Source organism: Bactrocera oleae, chromosome 2 (genome assembly GCF_042242935.1).
Source record: "Bactrocera oleae isolate idBacOlea1 chromosome 2, idBacOlea1, whole genome shotgun sequence".
NCBI lineage: Eukaryota > Metazoa > Arthropoda > Insecta > Diptera > Tephritidae > Bactrocera > Bactrocera oleae.
The window spans coordinates 2,829,160-2,853,337 of NC_091536.1; the positions used below are offsets into that span (position 1 = coordinate 2,829,160).

A 24,178-nucleotide genomic window follows, 5' to 3' on the forward strand; every position below is an offset into this window, starting at 1 on the left:
TGAGTTGGCTCTTGGAAAAATAGACAGCGTGGCACTGCATATTGCTGTAGCGAATTCACATTAGCACACTTTTGTGTATCTTGTTTTAACTTGTTGCGTATTTGCTTACTAAGTTGACTGACTTGACTGACTGTAGACAGCAAACAACTTGTTGACTTTCAACCAAAACTTACATATTTTCAAATATTTTGTTTTATTATTTTTTAATTTTTTTTCCATTTTTGAAAATATTATATATTATTTATTTTATTTCTTATATAATTTTTTTTTGTTTTAATTTGAAAATTTTTTAGGCATTGTTATATTGTATATTCACCGAGCGGCAAATAAATCTTTGAAATAATTCTTGAGTCAAAAAGTTATGAACACAAACCTACCTTCATATTTACTCTATTATATCATGATATCAAATTTTTCTACAGAAGGAAAAAACGCTTAATCCAAAATTTTATAAAAAATAATAATTATTATGTTACAAAAAAAAAACATTTTCAAGAAAATATTAGGTACAATCATTAATATAGAACTATTTTTAATTACAACTTTTCCTTTTTACTATAAACTGCGTCTCGGTGCTATTATTTTGTGAATACAATTACTGATAGTGGCCAGTAGTAATTAGCCATTATATTTTCTTTCTCGACCAGGGTACCTTGTTATGCCCTGAACAGGTATGTTTGCCACAATGCTTGTTTTCAAAGCATAGGCAAATAAATGATACACATGAGGTTTCCGAATGTGTCCAATAGCTATAGAATACCTAGATTAAGACTGGTTGAAGTTAATTCTGAAATGTGTTAAACCTTACCAGTTGAAATTTGTTTTTGTTTTTAGAACTTGCCTCATTTTACTAAAACAACGTCTATCTGTATCCAAGAAACTAGTAAAGGTGTACATATTTAAGCAAACAAATGACCTTATCTTTTTATATATATTTGCTATTAGTTTGTTAGTAACAGAGAGGAAAAAGGAAAATAGGATGTAAGTTCTTTATTAGATGACAATATATGTTTCTCAGCAATGGGTTAGAAGAAATATTTCTATCAAAAATGCTAAAAAAAAAACTTCTGTCTGATGAAGATTTGAACACTATTAAGCGCCAGAAGCTTGTTGACACGTCGCATGCCACATTGTTTGCCGCAAACAATCACTTATTGTTACTCATTATTGCCAAAGACATAAGCACATGTTAAAGATATTTGAAATAAACGCTTCAGCGAGGCGTCAAAATGCGAATTCAACTGCCAACCGGCAAACGTTTAATGAACTGCTGTCGAGAGCTAATGGCACCCGCATGCCGGAGACAGCGGACACGCACGCAAGCAGTTAGACGTATGTTAATGAGCTTATGTTGGCGCACACTCACACATACCCAAGAAACATATGATACATATATACAAGTAGGCTGTAGACTGTAGTAGTCTACTCCGATAAATATGCGAATGTGTAGTGTGTATAAATATAGTTATGTATGTATGAAGTCATGTTTGCAATGCGAATTGACAACATAATGAGAGAATTACATAAAGATGAACATGGAAATTAATGATGATGTGATGTATATGCGGTTTAGTTGAAAGAGTAGCAGGAGCTGAAAAAATAAGGCCAAAACAGAATACTCACATAACGAACAGACACGAGCTGAACACACATCCAAGCCACTGAACACACTTTGTATGGTTGTATGAATGTATTCAGATTTCAGCAGCCGCATATGTGTCTTTCCGCTTAGTTTTGGCAGGCGTCCATTCATCAGGTGTGCCTCCAGCTCTCAAAGAATTTGGAAAAATTCAAATTACCAAAAACGAAAAATATGAGCAGCGCACAGCTTGGTTTAGCAGACGAAATTCTCAATTGATATTCGGCGATCGGTCGAAATAAAAGCACAACCGGGCAGTCGGTGCGACTACTGGGGATGCTTGCGGAAGCGCCGGCAATTTGTATGGAAAATTTGGTCGCCACAACAACAGCAATAGCAAAACGCCAAAAACATGTATTGCATTGAAATAAAAGCAAACACAGAAACAAAAACGATTAAAAAAAAAAACGCTGCAGCAGCAAAAAGATGCATCGCTATTCGTTTTTACCACGCAAATGACCTCAAAATCTATTAGCATCCAAAAAACATGCAGCACGCAAAGCAAAAAATTAAGAGGCTCATTTTTTGGCAATACCTCGTGTAAAACCAAGCACAAAAAACTAATTGGACTTTTGGCATTTTTGTTCGATCCACCTCCTTCCGCGTCGCATTCTTGACCGACAATTACCGCCAAAAAACTGTGAATTCACTTAAATCAAGTAGCTACAAGTTAAGCTTTGCTGTTTTGTTCGTCGGTCAACAAGCCACCAGACGCGCAATCAGTCAGTCACACATTACAGTACTACACTGGGTAGTTTCGTCTGCTTAGTTCTGCTGTTAGAGTCGCTTTATATTATTTTTTTGCGTCTGCGCAAACCGAGGTCTCTACTTATGTTTTTATACTTATATACGAATGTACATATATATGCTTATGAACATATAGAAACGCCAAACTAGGCAGAAAAGTTAGAAGTAACGTTAAATGAACGTAGTTTGGTAATACAAAAATATAGTAATTGTATTATGAAAAAACAAGAAAAAAGAAATTTTACTTTAGTTGGACCGAAACTATAATACCCATCACAGGTGCAGTTTTATAACATTTATAGCATTGGTCTTCATTTTGATTTTGATCGGTGAGTTTGAATGGAGCTACATATATGCAATAGAAGTCCGATAGGAATCATTTTTTCGAAGATTGTAGCAATTGTATAGCCTTGTATAACCATTCGTGCCAAACTTCGTGATAAAACCTTGTCAAATAAAAAAGTTTTCCATACAAGGACTAGAGTTCGGTCGGTCAGTTTGTATGGCTATATGCTACTTAGATGAAGAAAGAACGTGTGCAAAATTTCCGACCAATATCTCAAAAACTGAGGGACTAGACAGACAGACCGACATGGCTAAACCGAATGCGCTCGACACGCTGATCACTTATACATATATTGTATAGGGTCTCCGATGTTTCCAATCGGGTAAACATCGTGGAAAACTTATACCCTGTTCAAGGTATACAAAAATAATAATAAACGTCTAAATACAATAAAATTTCTACAAAATATCATAACAAAAGATATTTTATGGAATTGGTACATAAATTTAAACAGGAAACGCTTCGGAACTGAATACAACTATTCGAAATTTGCAAAAAAGTTGGCATACCAAACTTTCCACCATTAATAAAAGGTAATGAATTATATACTTTTATAAACGTGTCGTTGTAAAAAATGTCTTGCTGATATGAATATTTTATATAAATAAGAAAAATTTAATAATTTAATAAAAATTGCAGTATATTTCTTTTAGAATTTATTTAAGAAAAATGTAAGTAAAGTCCTTAAAATAATTTAATAGTTTTGGTTAACCCAAATATGTTAACAAAAAGACTGTTATAGATATGTTAATGCCTTGGAAGTTAATCTAATAAATATTTAAAGCTAGATTAAATAGGAAACCATCGTTTTTTTATTTAGTTCCACATTGGTCTGATAACAGCCTTTTTATAATTTTGGATCTGATTTTTGCTACAAGTATACAAGCAATTCAGTTTTCACGGTGGACGTTCGATTGCACTTCCAAAAGTTCTGCTAAATTTTCCCCTCGATTAGCACTATAAACAAGTTTCGACCATAACAATAAAGTTGTGTCCACAATTTAAAATTTAAAATATACTTAGTTCTTGTTTAACCTTTTCAACTTTTTATTTTTATGCATTTTTTGTTTTTTGTGTCACTTGACAATCAGCATTTATGTACAACCTAGCATCTAGCAAAGCAATACAGCATGAATCGAAATAAAGTCATCATGTTTGCAACGTTTTTGTAATTTGAACTTGTACTCACACTTCTGTTTTGCAAACACAATGCATGCACCTACAACCGAGCTTTCAAAGCACCATGCAAGACCATCCCACTCTTGGCTGCACAACAAAGCTTCGATTCGCTGCCAAGCATAACTTGTTTGCTGTTGCTTAAATGCACTCAGTATCTATTATGCTAATACTTGCTTGGCACTTTTTGTTTCACCGACTTTACCTTTGCACATACACACATATTTTGCGCATGTTTGCAGTTTGTTTTTGCTGGCGCTGCACTTGCTATGAGTTCTTTGATAAATTGCTATGTTGATCAACTTGAAGTTCAAATGTTGCATAAGGTTTGTTGCATTTGTTGTTGTTTTGCGTTTGCTTAAAATAGCGAAACCTGCAATGCAAAAGACAGTTGGCACATATTTCTTTGTAGAGAGATGCCTAACTGTAAAAACATTCGAAGAGCTTAATACCACTTAGCAGCTGAGTAGGAATGAAGACTTAAGAAAGAAACCTGAAATTATTTTTTATCAGCAATATCAATTGCTGTTGAATGTAATTATTGTATGTAGTAAAAGAAGAAGCACCAAATTTCTGTTTACAAGATGCTATCTTTCGGTACTTTCCGATCAAATGAGGAGCTTTTAAACTTAGTATGCTTTCACAACTCTGCATCTGTTTTCTATTATTTCTACCAAGAATACTCATATATTCTTTCATACAAGTATATTTTTCTTCAGATGGTTTATGTTTCTTAAATAATAAAATAATGCCAAGACACTATTCTCCATAGGCGTTTTAGAGGCACAATTTTATATGCAAGTGGATGATTAACATATAATATATATATACAAGGTGCAATTCAAAAGTTTCAGGACTTTTATTAAAAAACGAATATTATTATTTTTTTTTTTTTTAATTTATTGGTTGCTTCAAAATAGTCTCCTTCCGCCTGAATACAACGTTTTGCACGTTCAAGAAGGTTATTGAATGACTTTTTTAGGTCATTTGTCGGTATAGCGTTGAGGATGGCGGTCGTCGCCTTTTGGATGGCATCAACGTCAACATAGCGGTTTCCTTTCACGGCCAAATGTAGTTTTCCGAACAAATAAAAATCGCAGGGTGCCATATCAGGCGAATAGGGTGAATGGTTGATGATATGAATGCGATTTTTGGCCAAATTGCATGTTGAGTTCTGAGGTCTTTTTCGTGTTGTTTCAAAGTGTGCGGGATAAATTGAGCACAAACCATTCTTAGGCCCAAATTTTCTGTCAAAATACGATAAATCGACGCTGCGGATTTTGATAATTCCGATTCCATATATTGAAGCGTTGATTTCGGCTCTTTTTTAATGAATTCAAGCACAATTTGCGTGTTTTTTTCGTTCACAACATCTTTTGACCGGCCCGAACGTTCGTCGTCTTCCAAATCCTCCCGTCCCTCTTGAAAACGTTTAAACCACTCATGAATACGGCTACGGGATAGACAATCATCGCCATAAACTTGTTTCATCATTTGATGAGTTTTGGTAAAAGTTTTACCAAGTTTAAAACAAAACTTAATGTTGGCTCTTTGTTCGATGCTCATTTTCCGACCGACACTACAAATGTAATGTCACATGTAGTGCGATATCTCAGCTGTTATATAAATTTTATACGACAACACTGAAAAATACACAATTGAGGGCTAACAATTTCAGACAGATGGCGTCACTAGAAGCCGCGTTGTTTAAAAAGTCCTGGAACTTTTGAATTTTACCTTGTACACTACTTACAAAAAGTATGCCTCACTCAACGCTATAATTCTAGAGCGAATTCGAGCATTCGCCACGAAAATTTCACAGTTTTCAGAGTAGCACTTAATTTCTCAATTAATAACTAATTTGAAAAGAAACAACACACTCTGCAGCTGTATTTAAGACCATATAACAAGGAACCTACCCGAAGAGTAAAAATTTAAACATTTGAAAAATCACCTTCAGCAGCGCATATTTATGGCAATTGCCCACCAATAGGCAATGAAAATCTACTGAGCACATACGTACACAACGAAACAACAAAGGCTGCATATAAATGAGCCAACTACATACCCATATAAGTAACTTAATAACAACAAATGTGCAATAAACACCGAAAAAGAGGCAATTAAAAAAGCAATTAAATTACCAAAACTATGGTAATTAACTCCTTTGCATATGCACATACTGAAATTTGCTTATATACCTACATATAAGTATGAACATATGCATATGATAATCATAACGTCATATAAATGCTTAATTTCCATTGCGGAAGTTGCCGAGAAAACGCTTCTTGGCTTTGTATAAATAAGTTGGCTATTAGTTGAAGCCGAAGCAATTGAATATCTGATATAAATAAATCCATACATACAAGTACATGTGTATATGCTTATACAGATGTTAGTGCAATTATCTGATATTTTATAATCACATATGAGTTTGTAACTTTTAGAGGGCGGCAGCTGCAACGATGCATGGTATATAACTTTTAGGGCATCAGTGACTAAACATTTATACAAGTATAAATATGTCGCTGATTTTATGTGCGTTAATTGCGCCAACTTTTATAGTATAAAGTATAGTGCTTATATTTCACATTATAAGCAAATGCCCGAAGTCAGGCGAATTTTTGATATGCGACGTCATTGCTGAGCGTAAGACTATAACCCAACCCGTTAAGAATTCAAATAGAGTTGTTTCTATTAGTTCGTAGATCACTTATCACTTATAAGATCGCTACCTCTTCGTTTAAGATCAATATTTATACGCGGGATAAAACGAAAAGAACGAACTCTTACCAAGCAATGATTTACTTTGTAAACTTTTAAAAAATAAATAAAGAAACAAGTAATGTTAGCTATGACAAAATAAAGATGTTTGAAAAACATTTTAAATATTTATAAATTATTTGTAACGTTTTACAACTAATCAATCTCCACTACAAATATTCGTATAGGGCTAATTAGTACCTAATTGTATCTAATGGTAGCGTATAGAGAGTATATACTAAGTGACGTGGCCTGCTACACAAAACCTACTACGTAAATATGATTTTCACACCCACCAAGTGGTTTTTGTCGATTATATGTCGGATAGGGTAACTAACTTTCATTGTCGCTAAATTATTTTACACTGAGAACTATTTTGAGGTCTGAGAACTGGAAAATGTTATGAGGGCCAAATCCGGAGAAAATTCGGGAATAATACGAAACAATTTTGCCACGATTTATGTTATTCTTGCGTTATCGATATTTTCAACGCTTTTCTTAGGTACCTTCAGTATATCAGCTATCGGAATGAACTTAATTTTACGGTAATCCGAAATCGTTTTGTATACTTTTTTTTCCCCCATTCCGTGTATCGAGTTAAGGTAAGATAGGTAAGAGGTAAGATCTAACTACAAAGCGTAAACATCCAATTCTGGTTCTCTGATATAGAAGCGCCATGATCTTTTCAGCCCTATTACATATAATTTATCTCACTAACGACATTCAATCCAAGGAGTCAAAGATTTATGAGCCATCCTTCTAGAAAATCCAATAGCTGAAGAGATTCTAGCCTTCTCTTCAGCTATTGGATTTTCTAAGCGGAACCACAAATATGAGTTAGTTTCAACGCAGTACAAAGCGGTAATTTCGTTGCTCTGCAATTAGTATAATTTACTTCGGACACCAGTCTTTCTTAATCACATATCAGTTTAAATATTTGCAACACTGAAAGCGTGAATGTCGCTCAAGCAAATGTTAAGGCACGAATGTAAGTGATGCAACAAGCATACAAGCCAATTGTACGTTGTTGTTATTGATATTTTACAATGTTTTATTTTCCACGAAAGTATGTAAAGCGTGTGTATCCGTTTCCGGTTGGCTAGATGTGGTTTCAGTAACAGCTTGTTAAGTCGCAAAATGGTGGAAAGCGGCAAACTTACCTATTTCCCTCATTATCATTAACTTTGTTTTTCAACCTAAATTAACCCTTTCTTTTTGTTTTTGCTCCTTCTTCGGTGTTTTTGTTATTTTTACTCTCGCACGCTTGTCACTCAAGAATCTGTCGTGGTGGCTGTGCCCGTGTCCGCAAAATTGCCGCGTAATTGACCTCTCGGTTAACAGGCGTTTCAAATGTTTCTTCTCTTTACTTTTCCTGTTAATTTTTGCCCATTATCTTTTTTACCTTTTGCATACGGAAGTTGTGAGTTAAATATGCAACAGCAATAACAATAAGATATAGAAAACTGCATAGGTATAAAAAGAGTGTTGCCAGCATGCAGCATATGACCACAAGAGGTGTCAGCAATGACTGTAAGCCGTTATATGCAAAATTTCAAACGGTACTTGCACTTAGCGGTTTCTATAAATGAAAACGAAACGAAAAACGGCAGATGCCTCAGCGAAAACATTGAATAACAAATAAGTAGCGAAAAGTTTTTTTTCGAAGCTTTTAAGCGGTAGTGTTGACTTCAAGCTGCCAACAGATGACTTTGCTGTCTGTCTGCTGTTTTGTCTGCTAATTCTGCACCTGTTCATCCACAAGCTGTCTCGAATATCGCTTACTTAATACTTTACATTTACTTCCTAACTCTACACTCCATTACACCTTCTCCCGCCTATTTTCCCGTGGATTTTTCGACTGGCAGTCACATTGCTGATCAGTCTTAATTTGACATAGAAATCGACAAAAAGCTTCGATAATGTCAGTGCTTTAAGAAAGATAAAATATTAAGGAGAATTTGTCGCCTGTTTCTGCTACTGGTTCTTTATTATTAGTGTTGTTATTGCAACATGACATTACCGATTAGTTAGCTTTAACGGCCGATACTTCATTTTTCGCGTCTTAAGTGATTTTGCTGTCAGTCACAACTGTTTTCAATTTTACGAGTTTTTTACTATTTACATAATTTTGCATTTTATATTGAAAGGGGATTGAACATATTCGTGAATATTATTTTCAGCGCGTTCCTCTAATCATTGATTATACCCTGAACAGAGATATCGATCTGAAATTTTGCACATGTCCTTTTTTTCCAAGATGCTGCTCACTGAAAAACTTTTTTATTTGACAAGAGATCTTCATGAAATTTTGCACAAATTATTGCCAAAGGCAGCACTATAAACATCGAACAAATTATTCAGATTGGACAATAAATATATATTGGAAGATAAGAGATTTGTATACCCTTTTGTGCTATACAAGTTAAAGGGTGTTACAGCTTTGGTGCAGCCGAAGTTAACATTTTTTCAAAATAAACAATTTTTTTTCATTTTATTGTTCGCAAATCTTCTAAAATTATTTATTTAATGCAGTTATATATTATATAATATTATTAAAATAAAAACAAATTATATTAATACTAACATCACATATTAATCGACTGTAAAACTATTTAAATATCCTAATATAATAGTATATATTAAGACAGCTGAAGCTTTAGCTTGAGTCAAGAAGTATTTCAATGCATCTGTAGATATTAAATTATTATTATTTATTAAGGGGATCAAAACTAACAAGTTAATTTCTAGCTCTATTCAAGCTCTTAACCTAGAATTAGACTGTAATTACAGTTGCTGTCGTTAAGATGAAAAAAACTTTATAAATTGTAAAATTTAATGTTTAATAGTTTTATTTTCCATATACAAATATACTTAAACTAATGAGCGGCCATTGCACTGGCAAATTTTAAAGAAGAAGCCAGCATATAAAATATTTAAATTTGCGTGAATTTTATTAATTTTTGTTTATTTATATTTTTGCAGCCACTTCAGATAAACTTTTGTGCAAGCCAAATTATGGCTTCATATTTATTTCGGTATATGTATAAATAGATATACATAGATGCTATTTACATATCATATGTTATGAAGATTTATAAGAGGTGGACCTATTAAGTTGCCGTTATCAAGCGCGTATTATTTGCATAGCTGTGATCAGCTCAACCAAGTGTTTTCTATGTAGTAAATCAACAAGCGCGCTCAAATTCATTTGAGTTTGTTAATATTTATTTTGTAAAATTTCATCACATATTAATTAAATACTTTAAGCTAATACTTTTCACTATTTTGTACTTACAGTGATAGTAATTTTTATTTTTTCGCGAGGTGGTAATTTTTATCTAACAAACGTCTGAATTAATACAAAGTAATTAAATTTTGCCAAAGCACCCAAAAAGAAACGGAAAGAATATAAATAAATGGTCAGCGTGACGAGCTCATGCGATTTAGTGATATGTCCGTCCATCTGTCTGTATATATGCGAATTATTCTCTCAGTTTTTGAGATATCGTTCTGAAATTTTGCACACGTCCTTCGCTCACCAAGAAGTTGCTAATTTGTCGGAACGGCCGATATCGAATCATGATAACATATACTCGTAGCTGTCATACAAACTGTACATTGCTTCTATGTAAAAATTTTCCATTTGACGAGATATCTTTACGAAAGGGTATTATAGCTTCAGTGCACCCGAAGTTAATGTTTTTTCTTGTTTTGCTTGCTTTCATCAAAAATATCTAAACTTTCATCTGAGTTATCAATAGAATTCAAATGTAAATCTTCCTCTTTTCTAAGAATTAAAACACTCTTTAATTTGAAAAAAATAGATAATCCTATACATATATGTACCATATGTCTGCAAAAAGAGCTGCCCAACGTACTGCTTTTGCGAATTTCTTTCATTATTCCTTCGCTTAAATATTAAATTCAACTTAACAAAAAGTCTCAAATATATAAATATTATATTTTAAAAGTTGAAAACTTTAGAGAGAGAGTTCATACGGTTCCATAATTTCACTGTCTTTTTTTGTTTGTTTGTTTTATAATCAATTAATTTAATTCTTCGTCGGCAGTTACAACGGTTGTTTGTGGCAAAACGCTTTTTTGCTTCTTAACTAAGATTTCTAAAAAATAAGTTGTGTACAAAAATAATTTTTTAATACATTTTTAAACAAATATCTATTATATATGTTATTGTTTAAATAAATTGTAAGAGCAACACTCCAATACTCCTGGCCAGAAATAATCAGTGAATTAAAAAAGGCACGTAAAAACGTTGCATGTTCATAAACAACTTCCGCGTCTTTACATTTTCTTTTTCTTTGTGATGTCGCAATAGTGGCACGACCAGTTTAAAATGCCACTGCCTAGACAAACGTCCTTCCTAGTTTCATGGGGCTTGTCACACCTTCGCATCGCGCTGAGGCTAAACAAAAGCAGCAAAGCAGCGTTGAGTAATCCTCGTTGCACATGTTTTCACAATTTCATTATATACATATGTTTAAGGTAAAAAATAACTAAATGAAGAACATCCAACACTCGCACAACCTCTGAGTACACTGACCAAATGTGGCAAGTTAACAGGCAAATTAGCGTCAAAGTGGCGTCAACTGACTGAAAGTGGCAACTATGTGGCATTATAGCCGCGGCTGCTTTTACCTTTTATTGCTTTAGTATACGCTGCTATTATTATTTTGCATTCAGCATGGAATTTTGAAACTTTGCATTGTTGATTTCCAAAACTGGAAGAGCTGCTACGTTGCTTAGATCATTTTCTAAAATGTATAGTATATAGTACATATCAAAAAGCATATGTATAACATAATAAACTCCCTTTAAATTCCTGTAAGAATTTCAAAGATAATTAAACGTAATAAGACCAACCATCCCCAACTGAAAAATGCTTGTACATATCCAAACCCTTTGTAAATAAATACACATTTTTTTTATGTATAACCGTTATTTCTCTTTTGTTTTTTACTCTATCTTATCTGCCCGAGAAATTGGTTGGAAAACAGAGAAGTTAGAAAAGATTAAATATCAACAATGATGAATGAGATGCCGTGGATTTAAATGAAAAAAAATCGTTGATCACATTTTTAAATATCGCAGACACTTTCTGTCAATTCAATAAATTTAAGGAAGACGTATTTCGTAAACTGTATATTTTTGTTTTATGATAAAATTGACCTTACTTATAAAAATTAAATTTTTCCAAGAAGTTTATGTTATATTTCTTCACAGGGATAGCAGCATAACTCGATTTTGGCGAATGCCCGCTTACATAACATCAAATTTAGGATTTTCTAAAAAAAAATATTGTATTTTATTTGCAAACGTAAAATTATCTTTAAATAACAACAAAATTAGTAAGTGATGCTTTCAATATTATTCTATTTTGGATTAACTGTAACTTGAACGCGCTTATATATACAAACATGGATCTATTAAAATTTATATTTAAATGTAAAAATATTATACTTCCAATATATATTTAACCTATTTATTTTTGTTTCCTTCATTTCAGATTTTTTTGTTTTTAAAATGGAAACACGAAAGCTGGGAATGAAATTTGTACTCAGCGGTATGTGAAATAGATATTAACTGCAATATTACCAGATCGATTTAATTATTTTGTTGTTAATCTTTACATAACTTTCATTTAACAATTTATTTTAAATAATAATAAAATATTTAATGCTCCAAGAAGTTGAGATTTAACACCATTAGAGTACTTCTTGTGGGGTTTTTTGAAGTCATTGGTCTTTAGCAATAAACCAGACTTTCCTCAAGCTTTAGAAGTCAATATTAAACGTGCTATTCTTGACATATGACTCGATTTAGTGGAAAAAGCACTCGAAAATTGGGTTTATCGAATTCGTTCCTGCAAAAGAGCTCGTGGAGCCCAATTGAATAATGGCTTCTTGACTAAACTTGAGCACACTGTCAGTAAGAAGTGCAGGCATAATTGCCGCTACTTCTGCTTGAAAAATACTACAAGAGTCTGGTATTTTGAAGCTAAAGTTAATGGTGCCCTTTTGACAGAAAATTCTCCCTCGAACTTTCCAGTCTCAGTAACAGTTTCAAATCCTATATCATCAGAACGTAATTATATTCTACATTGTACGAAACCCAATAAAACAAGTTCAGCACATTCTCCTAGCAGATTATGATGAACTAAAGCAGCGTTAAAATAAGATAATGTGAGATATAACACATGGGCCTCCCATATAGATGGCGCTAGTTTTATTGAATTCACCTCATTTTCAGTTAGTACTAACCTTCAAAAGTCAACTGACAGCAATGGCTTTCAAAAGTTTTATAGGGATTTAGCACACTTCAAGCGTAGTCGTAGAGACACCAAAGATGTCCAAATGAGGCTGTAACACCAGAAAACATAAAAAACAAGAAAAAAGTTTTCCATACAAGTACTTGATTCCGATTGTTCAGTTTGTATTGCAGCTATATGCTATAGTATTCCGATGTCGGCCCGACAAAATAGCAGCTTCTTAGTGAGAAAAGGACGGGTGCAAAATTTTAGATAGATAGCTTAAAAACTGAAGTACTAGTTTGTATATATACAGACTGACGATATTTGTGTATATATTTTATAGGGTCGCCGACGTTTCCTTCTGGGTGTTACAAACTTCGTGGCAAACTTAATGTACCCTGTTCAGAGTATAAAAATCCACAAAATCGTTCTGAATGATCGGAAAGTGAAGTTGCATGATTTCAAAAGAACGTGTTGGCTTTAAATTGCATGTTTGTACGTAACAAACCGGAAAAGTGGTATTAAAATGTTAGAACGGCGCTAGAATCATTGTGTTGCTTTTGATGGAGATTATATTGATGAATAAAGCCAATTTTGAACACAAAAACACCATGTCATGTTTTATTATGCTTATAAGGGCGGCCAAGATATTTTAAAATCAACAACATGGGTGGATCAAAGACATTTCACAACAATTTCTTATTTAATGCACCTTTGTTTATGGTTAGGAGTTCGAGCTAAAGTGAATAACTTCCACCAAATATACGCATATACATAATAAAGGTATCAAAGTGATAAATTATGAATACGATTAGAAATTTACTTCTAAACTTACATAAAAAATAGCGTTTGGTAAAATGGATAAAATAAATACAAAACAACACTAAAATATTCATTTTGATACCCAAAATTTTGTTACTCTTGCATCGGGTGTAGCCACCGAGCACAAAACGAAATTCGTTTCTTCCAATTATGCTCAAGTGCAAACTTGACCCAACGAACCATTGCGAGATGTTAACACTTTTCGCACGCAAAAAAACACGATTTTGGAATTTCATATTCACCATTGTAGTGTGACCTCGATATCGACAAAATTTCAATGAATCAAAAATGACTAGATCGATGAATTTTTGCGAAAAATATTTCCAAAAAAGATGCAAACATAGCATCACTACAAAAATTAAACACAAATCGAAGTCAACATTAAATATTAATATTACAACATTAATCACACATTGCAAATCAAATGACAACAACCACAAACAGTTTCGAGGCCAACAAATTAGCTTAGCAATTAGGGTGTGCGAAATCTGTGCGGAACATACACCGATGCATCCGATTGCGCAACTAATTTATAATCATTTGATTTTTTTATCAAAATATTCATTAGACATTCGTTGAATTTTTTTTGTAGGTCAACGGATATATTAATTTTTGAAACCTGGTTTTAGGTTTTTTTCTGGGATGACATGAAGAGTGAACCCAAATTCTAAAAGACAAATTTATCTACTAATCCGATATCGCATGTGGGTATTCAAACCCTAAAGTTCTGCTATAAGAAAGTTTTTCTGAACTTTTTTTTTTTTCAAAAATGTAATATATGTTTACAACAAATTTAAGGTGAAATAAGCATTAGAGGAACCGCTTGTAAAACTATGTAAATAATTACTATTGTTCGAAGTGGCTGGCCGGCATCTTTAGGAGTCGAAATGATTTGTCGCCCCACATTTCACAAATGCAGTGAAAAGATACCCCCATTAGTCTATTTCATCCTATTCGAATTTACGTGCAAGGCTTATAGAGGATAATTGCGCTCCTCGAATATGATTTAGTAGCTAAAACAAATTTAATAAAATAAGTATAAATCTCACTCAAATTCTTTCTAGATAACATCATATACTTGTTGTGTCAACCCTCCATGAACTTTCTTATCCTCAAATGTTTATTTTCATGCACCTACGCATCCTCAGTAAAAACTCTATTTTTCCTACTTAATTTAAATTAGTCTGAGTATATTGTTGTAATATATTCTTACTTCTAAGAAATATAAATAAAAGTGAATACCTTAATGAAATATGAAATATCTCATTTACTACAAATATAATAATATTAATCAACTTTTTACAGTTCTACTGCTCGTCACAATGCTTAGCTTCAGCAGCGCCGAAACAAACGTAAGTTAGGGTCGAAAAAGGGTAACTTCCAACTTGCAAATATACTATATTTATGAATCAATACTTTTACGCTCTAAGAAATTAAAATAATTACTCAAAGAAATGTGTACTCTTAACCCTAACTTGACTTTTGCACTTGTCGGTTGAATACAAAGAGTAGCTCATAAATTCTCTTATTTTATATTTCCCGTTAGCAGAGCGACAGCACGCCAGCACGGGTTTTAGCCAAACAAACCGGTGCCGCTCAGTTTGAGGAGGAACGTTATGAGACGCATACGGATGTTAATGAACACAAACATCACTTGAAAAAGCGCTCTTCCGATGAGGATGTGGACTATGAGGTGTATCAGGGCGTGGTCGGCAGGCCGGGCATAGATTTTCCCATCTATCCACGTATACCGAAAACGACATTTAGTTGCCGCTCTTTCGGCAATGGATACTTTGCGGATATGGAGACAGATTGCCAGGTAAGTGTACAAATAACCCACTAATATTGGCATTTACAAGTTCTTTTTCTGCAACAGGTATTTCATATCTGCGAAGACGGACGCAAGATATCCTTCCTCTGTCCCAATGGCACAATTTTTCAACAAAGTGAACTCACTTGTGACTGGTGGTTCAAGGTGAATTGTCTTGGCTCACCCGGTTACTATGCAGACAGTGCAGAGATACTCAATAAACAGCGCGTACAACGCATACGCCCCTCCGTACCGGTGCAAGGTTTCAATATTGTCGGTGGTGGCTTGAATATAAAGGCAAAAGTGAACAATGAAGTACCACGTCCACGGCAATCGGCTAAGCCGGAGCGACGTTTCGACTCGAATGAAGAACCTTCTCTGGAAACTGTAGATTTTGAGGACCTTTCTGGAGAAAAACAATTGAAGGGAGAAAAGACACAGATACCGGCGAGTATCGACAACAATAACAATAACGATGAAACACAAATTACCGCTGAAAGTGGGTCTTTCGTAGACGGGCGAAGGCGCAACAGTTTTGGCTACGAAAAGCCGAATGTAGACATTGTGGAAACGAAATCTGCAGAAAATCGTGGAAGAAATAATGGACGTAATAGTGCTTATGTGGAAGGACGGCGTGGAAATGGCAATAACAATGTGGATGGCAATAAAAAAGATAATATTAGTAATAGTAACGATAACGCTAGTGGAAGCAGAAATGGGAATGAAAAAGCGAGTAGAAACGGAAATAATAACTCCAAAGAAAATGCTAGCAGAAACGGTAATAACAGTGGCAACGGTAATGGCAATGGCAACAACACTGACAACAGCAATGATCGCTCTACTACCCCTCGTAAAGGTTACAACTATCAAAAGGAGTCTGCGGAACGTGCTCGAGATGGTAAGCGTGGTCAACAGCGTTATCGTGAGGATGTTAAGTCTCAACTCAACTCACAGGAATCAAAAGAAGTAGCTGTTGATAGCCGGGAATTCAGTAAGAAACCTTCATTGCTTGAGAAGCCACGCCAAGTAGTCCCTGTGGAGGGTCGCGCGAAATCACGTTCTGGTTCCTCTATTAAATCTGATGAATCGGACTCAAATGAGCCAAGATACTCAACACGTTTTGTAGAAACACGTTTACCAAATACTACACCATATCAAGCTCTTGGCACATATTCGACCGCGCGGCGACTTGATACGACACGTAGCACACCCTTCTATACACCAACTGTGCCAACTGTGGCTAAATCCAAGACCACTGAAGGTAAAGGATTTTACATTAAGGGTTCACCGGTTGTGGGATCAAATATTGTTGCTTCCACACCAAATCCCAAACGAAGAGTGGTTTCACAGGATACTACCTCTAACTCAACACCTATTACAACACTCCGTCCACTTATAATCGGCATGAGGTACAATCACGAATCATCCGGGGAGAAACATAAAACTGCAGTTTCGTCGAAGAGTTCTTTTGATGTAGATTTACCAGTGCACCGAGCAAGAAAACGTCCAGACTCTGCTGATCTTACAACTACTTCCACTACACCAGCGCCCACAGGACCGACTTATTTGCCACGCAATGCCGCACGTCCAAAAACGACATCAAATTCTGGTGGTGACGATTTCCTCTTTGCACCGCAACCACTCATTGATGGCGATGACTCAGTAACACGCAATGTACAGGAAATGATAAAGACTATTAACTTGTTGAAAACTAAATTTGATGACGTTGATCAGACAAAATTCCAAGGACAAGCACGTGAGGGTTTGGATATACCTCCTTCATCAGGACCAGATGCTTTAGTCTCATTAGCCAAATATTTTGCGAATGAGCAGAATGCCGCGTCAAGTAACTCAGTAAGTAGTTCAGCAGAAAACAAAGGCATAGCGCGTACCGACGCAAGCATTCCCATAACGACATTGAAATACTCATTAAAACCCATAAAAATCACTGAACAAGTTGACGCTACAACCGCAACCAATATTGGTGTTAGCAAAAAGTCTGAAGACATACGCACCAGTCTGCTCAGTGAACGCACTGTCAATCAGTATTCTAATCTATTTGGACTGCACGCTGCTGGTGGCAAATCCACAGAAAATATAACAGGCCGCAGCAGTGGCACAAATGGATCCGGTGCGTCTAATGATCAGTTAAGCTTATTCCCACAAATAGGAACCACCGGTGCTACAATTAGTCAACTGGCCGAAGAGCCTAACTCCCGGAAAATAGCACATGTCTTCTCGGAAGCCATATCTAGTTATTTAGAAGATCCCAAAACATTCCGGGCACAACTTGAAGCAGTCAGACCGACTGAACCAACAATAGTTAGCGGAAAACCAAATTTTGAACCTGTTACAGCGACCGATAGGTCATTGTTTAACTCAGGCACAGCTGCTACTTATCTTCCCACGCAGTCGCCAATAGTTACTGAACCGCCAGCCACCGCATCGAGTATCGCTGCCGAAATCAACAACAACTTCGACTTTTCTACACCCTCAAATGACTTCTTGAGCACCACAGATGCACCCGACACCACAACCTACCGACCACGTTTCAATGACGCACGCGGACAACAGTTGCGAAAACAATTCTCAGCAGAATTACAATCGGCTCTGGGTGAATCAAGTGAACATGAAGAATTTCTCCATGGTGAGCACACTCAATCGTTTGTTATACCTCGCAATAACAGAGTTAAAGCTGCATACACCTCCGATGTGGGCAATAAACCAACCGAAAATCCCTGGAATCACATTTCACAGACCGATTTCCTTGACCCTCTGACAATTAATGACGGTCTGATGAAGGAGCCACGCACCACAACCATTAGTTCATTGAATTTTGCTCAAAAGGACACTACAACACTAGTCCCTGCCACAACTCTCCGCGGCCAATTAAGTGTACTCTCATCGGATGCACAACGCACCACAGCACGAACTAGCGAGCAGTACACACGCGTAGGTTCTGCCGAAGAGACAACACACCATCCTGCTGCCACCAACCAATCACCCGAATTCGACTCTTGGCAAGAACTGTTTCACGCATACAATCTGCCACAAGAGTCACTGCCCTCTAGCAATGGTTTGCAACGTATTGCCAATAAACTGTTCGGCGGCCTCAATGAATCAGAAGCATTACATCTGAAGAATGTTATGCAACAAGCGGAACACAATCGTCAGGTGCTAAGTCTATTGCTATTACTCATACAGACGTGCGACGACCAAAATGGCAGAGCCTTGGAACGCTCGCGCAAGCATCTTCTGAATGCGCTCATTGATATGGACGGCAAGTTGGCAAATGAAGGTGGCAAGTCTGCACATAACAAAGGAGCCTCTGTGCCAGCAGCCGCAGCGGCGGCTTCCCAGCCAATAATCTCCACAACCGCACGCATAGTGGACACCACAATTCGGCAGGCAGCCACCACTAATTTACCGTTAGCCGGCAGTACTACCACTGAAGCCGGCGCGTGGACGACGACAACAATCCCCGCAGTCACACAATCAAGTGGCAGCATGGAGGAGACCACGAAATTCGAGATACGTGTGGAGGATCCAGAGGAGAGTACAGTCAACACGATTGCGTCGAGCCACGGTGGCAGCAGCGGCAGCGGCAGCACCAGCTCGAACTCAGATGAACGCGCCTTAGAGCTACTCAAGTCATTATACTCGTTGGCCTCAAAGTTCACAAGCAGACGATAAGACCAGCGATGGCTACACCGTCCGATCGAATACTTCGCAATAGCTAACTACTTTATCCCTGCAATTTCTTTGGTTTTTTATTTTAAATTGTACCCAGTTATTTACGTTTATGATTTTTTATTTAACTTAATTTTATTATTTGCTACTCTTAATTTTAGTTAATATTTTTATCCAAGTAATTAATACGAGTATTTGCTTTTCGAAATCGTTTGGTATAAAAACCAATGTGAAATTATTATTTTAATATTTAATTCTTTAAAACATTTACTTGTAAATAATATTAAGTTGTAATTGCCGGATGAACGAGTATTTAGCTCAAGTGCCTATGTGTGCGATTCCATTTGTATTGGGGATAATACTCAAACCGCTTATTGTAGTGTATCTGGTATGCGAAAGCACTATATTTTTTATGGCAAACTCTGAGAAAGCACAATTGAATGGGTTTCTCATTAAATGCTTTTTATGAACTCTTTACTTTATTTATGATTTATTTCTAAAAAGTGACTTATTCTTTTTGTCGCCAATGTAAATATGTATTACTTGTTAGAGACACGTTTTATTCTGCCACACTGTAATATTATTTTTTGTACATTAATTCCAACAATTTATGCAATGAACGAATAAATAAATAAAAATAAGATAAATAAATAAGGTACGTTTTTTTAAATATACATATGAGTATGTGAGTAAAAGCTGTTTTGTAAAAGAATAAAATTTTTATTACCACAACCACGACGACGCCTTATGCACCATGTCGATGCAATTTCTATAATTTTTCCCAACACCAATAACAAGTCGAATAATTTCGCTTATTTACGCACCTGTTGCATCAACGCTTAAGATGACTTTTGCTGATAAATGGCACATATATTTTTTTTACATGAACTTCGAGTTACTTCGAAAAACTATGTTATATTGCAATATTACTTGCTGGATATTGTACCAGGTACACAGATTCCATCCCAACATACTCATACTCAAAAAATACCTTGCATTCAAAAGATAAGTTCGGGTGTAACCGAACAGTTTGCATTCTCGCAATTTGTAAACATCAAATCCGGAGAATTTTAGACTGTAAGTTTCATTTATGCTAAACCATTAAAAATATATGGTTAAGAAAGCATGTCCATGATGTGGTCACGCACATTTTCCAAAATTTGTTTACAGACGTGAAGAAAAGCTAGAAAGGAATGTTGCAATTATATTCGATTGTTACAGCTTAAATAGTTTATGAGATATACAAAATTAAACCCATTAGCAAGCGACGCGACGCCCACTTGAAAAAATTAAACCCCAAATCTCTCTCTCTCCAGTAATCTCCTCTACCGAATTTAATTTTTTTAGCTTAATTTTTGATTCACTTCCAAGTTATTAAAATAACAATTGTCCGATTTTATCCATCTGCAAACACAATCTTCTCAAAGTTCCAAGGAATATACAAGTTGGTTGAAAATTGAGTAATAAATAATAAAGAAATACTTGTAGCACTACTAGCTCCAACATTTTTTTTCTCAATTTGCTACATCTGTCGTGAGAACACATGCAAAGTTACAAGTCACTCTGTCAATTATTTTTTTGTTTACAAGCCATTTGAAATTGACGTGTCAGAGTATTTTTTTAATGAAAAAATTTAATATGGTGCAGTGATTAGATTCTTTGTTTTGAAGGCTTTTAAAGCAAAGGAAATTTATGAACAATTATTAGAAGTTTATTGGGAGTCCTCACCTTCAAAACGCACCGTTGAATTTTCGTGGGCGTACTAGGCTTAAGGCCGATCCACGCGAAGGACGACCAAAAACCGCAACCACATCAGTAATCATTGAACAAGTTCATAATATTGTTAGTGAAGATCCATGTTTGACTAAGCGTGAAATTGCTAATGCCATAGGCATCTCAGACGAATGCGCACTTCATATTTTACATGGAGAATTACAACAAAAACCGAACGTTTAAAGCAGAATAAAATCGATTTCTTGCGTCCTTTTATAACTGTGGATGAGACTTGGACCTACCACCATGATCCTAAATTGAAACAAGAAAGTTTACAATGGACTGAAGCTGGTTGTTCAGCTCCAAAGCAGGTGAAGTCACAACGATCAGCAAAAAAGGTTATGGCATCAGTTTTTTGGGATGCAAAAGGAATTTTGTTGATTTAATATCTGCAGAAAGGTAAAGTCATCCGGAAAGTCATTATAGAGATGGCATAAAATTATTGGAGAATCATTAGAATAAGTGTATTGAAGTTAAGAAAAATTATATTGAATTTCGAGCGCAGAAGCTTTTCAACCAACCTGTATGTACCAAGTTTGTTAACTTATAGGTCCAGTGGCCTTTAGTTTAGTAGTTAGTTTTATTACTATATTTTGCTTCCTATCCGAAATATTTATATTATAAGCAATCTCAAATGTGATACAAAGTCAACAAAGAATATTGGGGATAATGGGGTTTAGACCAAGGACTTGGCCGATTTCAGCGCTAATCCACATTATTTTTAAGAAAACATTTCCACTCTATTTTAGTAACACATCGCACATTTTCAAGAGCATAACAGTTCTGTTGGAAAGTCGGAACACACTATATAGGGTATATTGCGGCTGGAGGAAGATCTGGAAGACTGTTTGCTTTAACTTTTAATATTACTTTCGTATAAAGTCTGCTAGGGTAACGAAATGCATTAAATGTTGTATGTATATGACAGCTAAGGTTATTCGTGGACCACTTTCACTCAATTTGGATACTAAATTATACTATTGTATATCCGATATTATACGTTCACTTCTACACGTTCTGCTAAGCCATCTTACATACAACTATTACTGGCTTAGTTTGTGGCTAAAAGATAAAGTCCGACTTCGACCGCTTGCATTAGATGCGGCATTTACTCGAATTTTTTTTCATTTCGCGAAATCAACAACGCGAACAGTATGTCAAGAGAATGTTAAATATTTAATTTTAATCAAATTGGTTCGACAGTTTCATCTCATGTCATCTGCTATTCGCTTTTAAATTGTATACAAATAAAAAATAAAAACCTTAACTTCGGCTACATCGAGCCTATAATACCCGTCACAGGTGCAATTTTTATAGCATTAAAGGGTATAAAAAGATCTTTATGTTGATTTTGATCGATCAGTTTGAATGGCAGCTATATTCTATAGTTGTCCGATATCGGCAGTTATATATATATAATATATCTCAAAATATGAGGGACTTGTTCGACTATACCATATACAGACATGCAGACAGCCGGACATGGCTAAAAAAACTCAGCTCGTCACACTGATCATTTATATATGTACTTTTTACGGTCTCCAACAAATCTTTTAGGGTGTTACAAACATCGTGGCAAACTTAATGTACCCTGTTCAGGGTATAATGCAGTAAATTTCATTAAGAAAATTTGTTCTTTAATATCGGTAGCTCGTATTTGAAAACTGAAAATCGGAGCACGTTAAAGATGTGCACCTTAACGACGAGAAGCATTGCATGTTGTGTATTTAGAATCTGTTAAATGTGAAAGGTTGCGAATGCGTTCTGTCCATAGTAATGAGAAGAATGAAACTAATACACGATTTAGACGTCTGTTCAAGGTCTTGTTATTGAATACATATCTTGTAAAAACGCCCTAAATGTCGAAAAAGTACTTATTATGCAAAGCAAGTGATAGCATTATAGATATCTCACGATAATTGAAAATTGTTTGAACATGTTTTTCCATAATAAAATAAAAACACAAAACCATTGAATAATTTTTTAATCACGCACTGAGTGAATCATGAACGATTGGACCAATTATTTTGAAAATATTTTTACAACAAAGACATTGACATTTCCTTGATTTGTTAAAAGGCAAAATTTCTGGAAAATTACATAAATACAAAAGCCGTTTGGAGGTCAACTTCACATTGAAGCTGCCATGGTTAATAAGAAAAACAGAAAAGATATATGCCACAAGGATACCATCTGACCCTGAATTACGAGACGATGTCAACTGTTTTATATGTATAATAAATAGATATAATCAGTAAAAATACATCAGTGGGTTGCAATTTGTAACAAAAGCTATATAAGTATATTTCTACTTAACTGAGAAATCATTGTTGCCACATTGTGTTTTTGAATTGTGTTGTATACGCTACATAAGTAATGATTCTCCGCACACAAAGATTTATATTTTTTATTATATGGGAGCTGATAATTGACAAACCTTCCAAAAATGCCGATCCATATAAATATACTAGTAAAGCCGGGCGTTGCGTTGTTGTGGCTATAGTATACATTAAAAACTATTTCAACAAACAATACATTATAGTGAAATTATTATTTATTTATTATATAGAACTTTCCGTTTGTCATTTTACTCAAAACTACAATATAATAATAATAACAACTTTTTTTTTTGAACACATGCTTATGCTTAAAAATATATTTATTTATTTATGAATTGTTTTGATTTTTAACAATTTAATTGATATTTAAACTAACTTGTCTTTTAAGTTGGATTAAACTGACATAGCGTACTTAATTTTACTAAAATCGAATCAGTAGTTTAGGAGCTTACCGCGGACATAACGTTACACGTAATTATGGTAATATAGATGTATATATTATCTTAGTCTGTACCTCTGGTCTCTGGATCATATAGTGCAACGCATTTATTCCTTCACGCAACCCCCAAATTCCGTACTAGATAATTTTCGTCTCTCTAAAACAAAAATGTTTCAATAAAAAATATCATATGGCAACCACGCAATTGATTAACTAAATTCAATTAATGGGCCGGGTCGAGCTAGCGTAGAAACAATAGGATTATCCACGGTAATAAATCTACATTCAAATGAAAATACGAAGAAAACGGTTAAAAGTAAATGAGCAAAAATTATGAACAAGTTGTTAGCGACGTCACAAAAT

At 35.0% G+C, this 24,178-nt stretch overlaps 1 protein-coding gene across 5 annotated transcripts in view; it reads left to right on the plus strand.

Moving 5' to 3' along the window:
• thw (thawb) overlaps nucleotides 1-19,896 on the plus strand; it is a 47,603-nt gene extending 27,707 nt beyond the window's left edge. For 4 of the 5 annotated variants that reach the window (XM_036373637.2, XM_070106842.1, XM_036373636.2 and 1 more), the window contains exons 3-6: nucleotides 12,199-12,255; nucleotides 15,070-15,116; nucleotides 15,311-15,583; nucleotides 15,641-19,896. In XM_036373637.2, coding sequence (XP_036229530.2) covers nucleotides 12,199-12,255; nucleotides 15,070-15,116; nucleotides 15,311-15,583; nucleotides 15,641-19,267 — 4,004 coding nt within the window. In that variant the 3' untranslated portion in view covers nucleotides 19,268-19,896. The remainder of the gene's footprint in view (nucleotides 1-12,198; nucleotides 12,256-15,069; nucleotides 15,117-15,310; nucleotides 15,584-15,640) is intronic. The other variant, XM_070106851.1, reaches the window with a different exon arrangement.
• The last annotated feature ends 4,282 nt before the right edge of the window (nucleotides 19,897-24,178 follow it).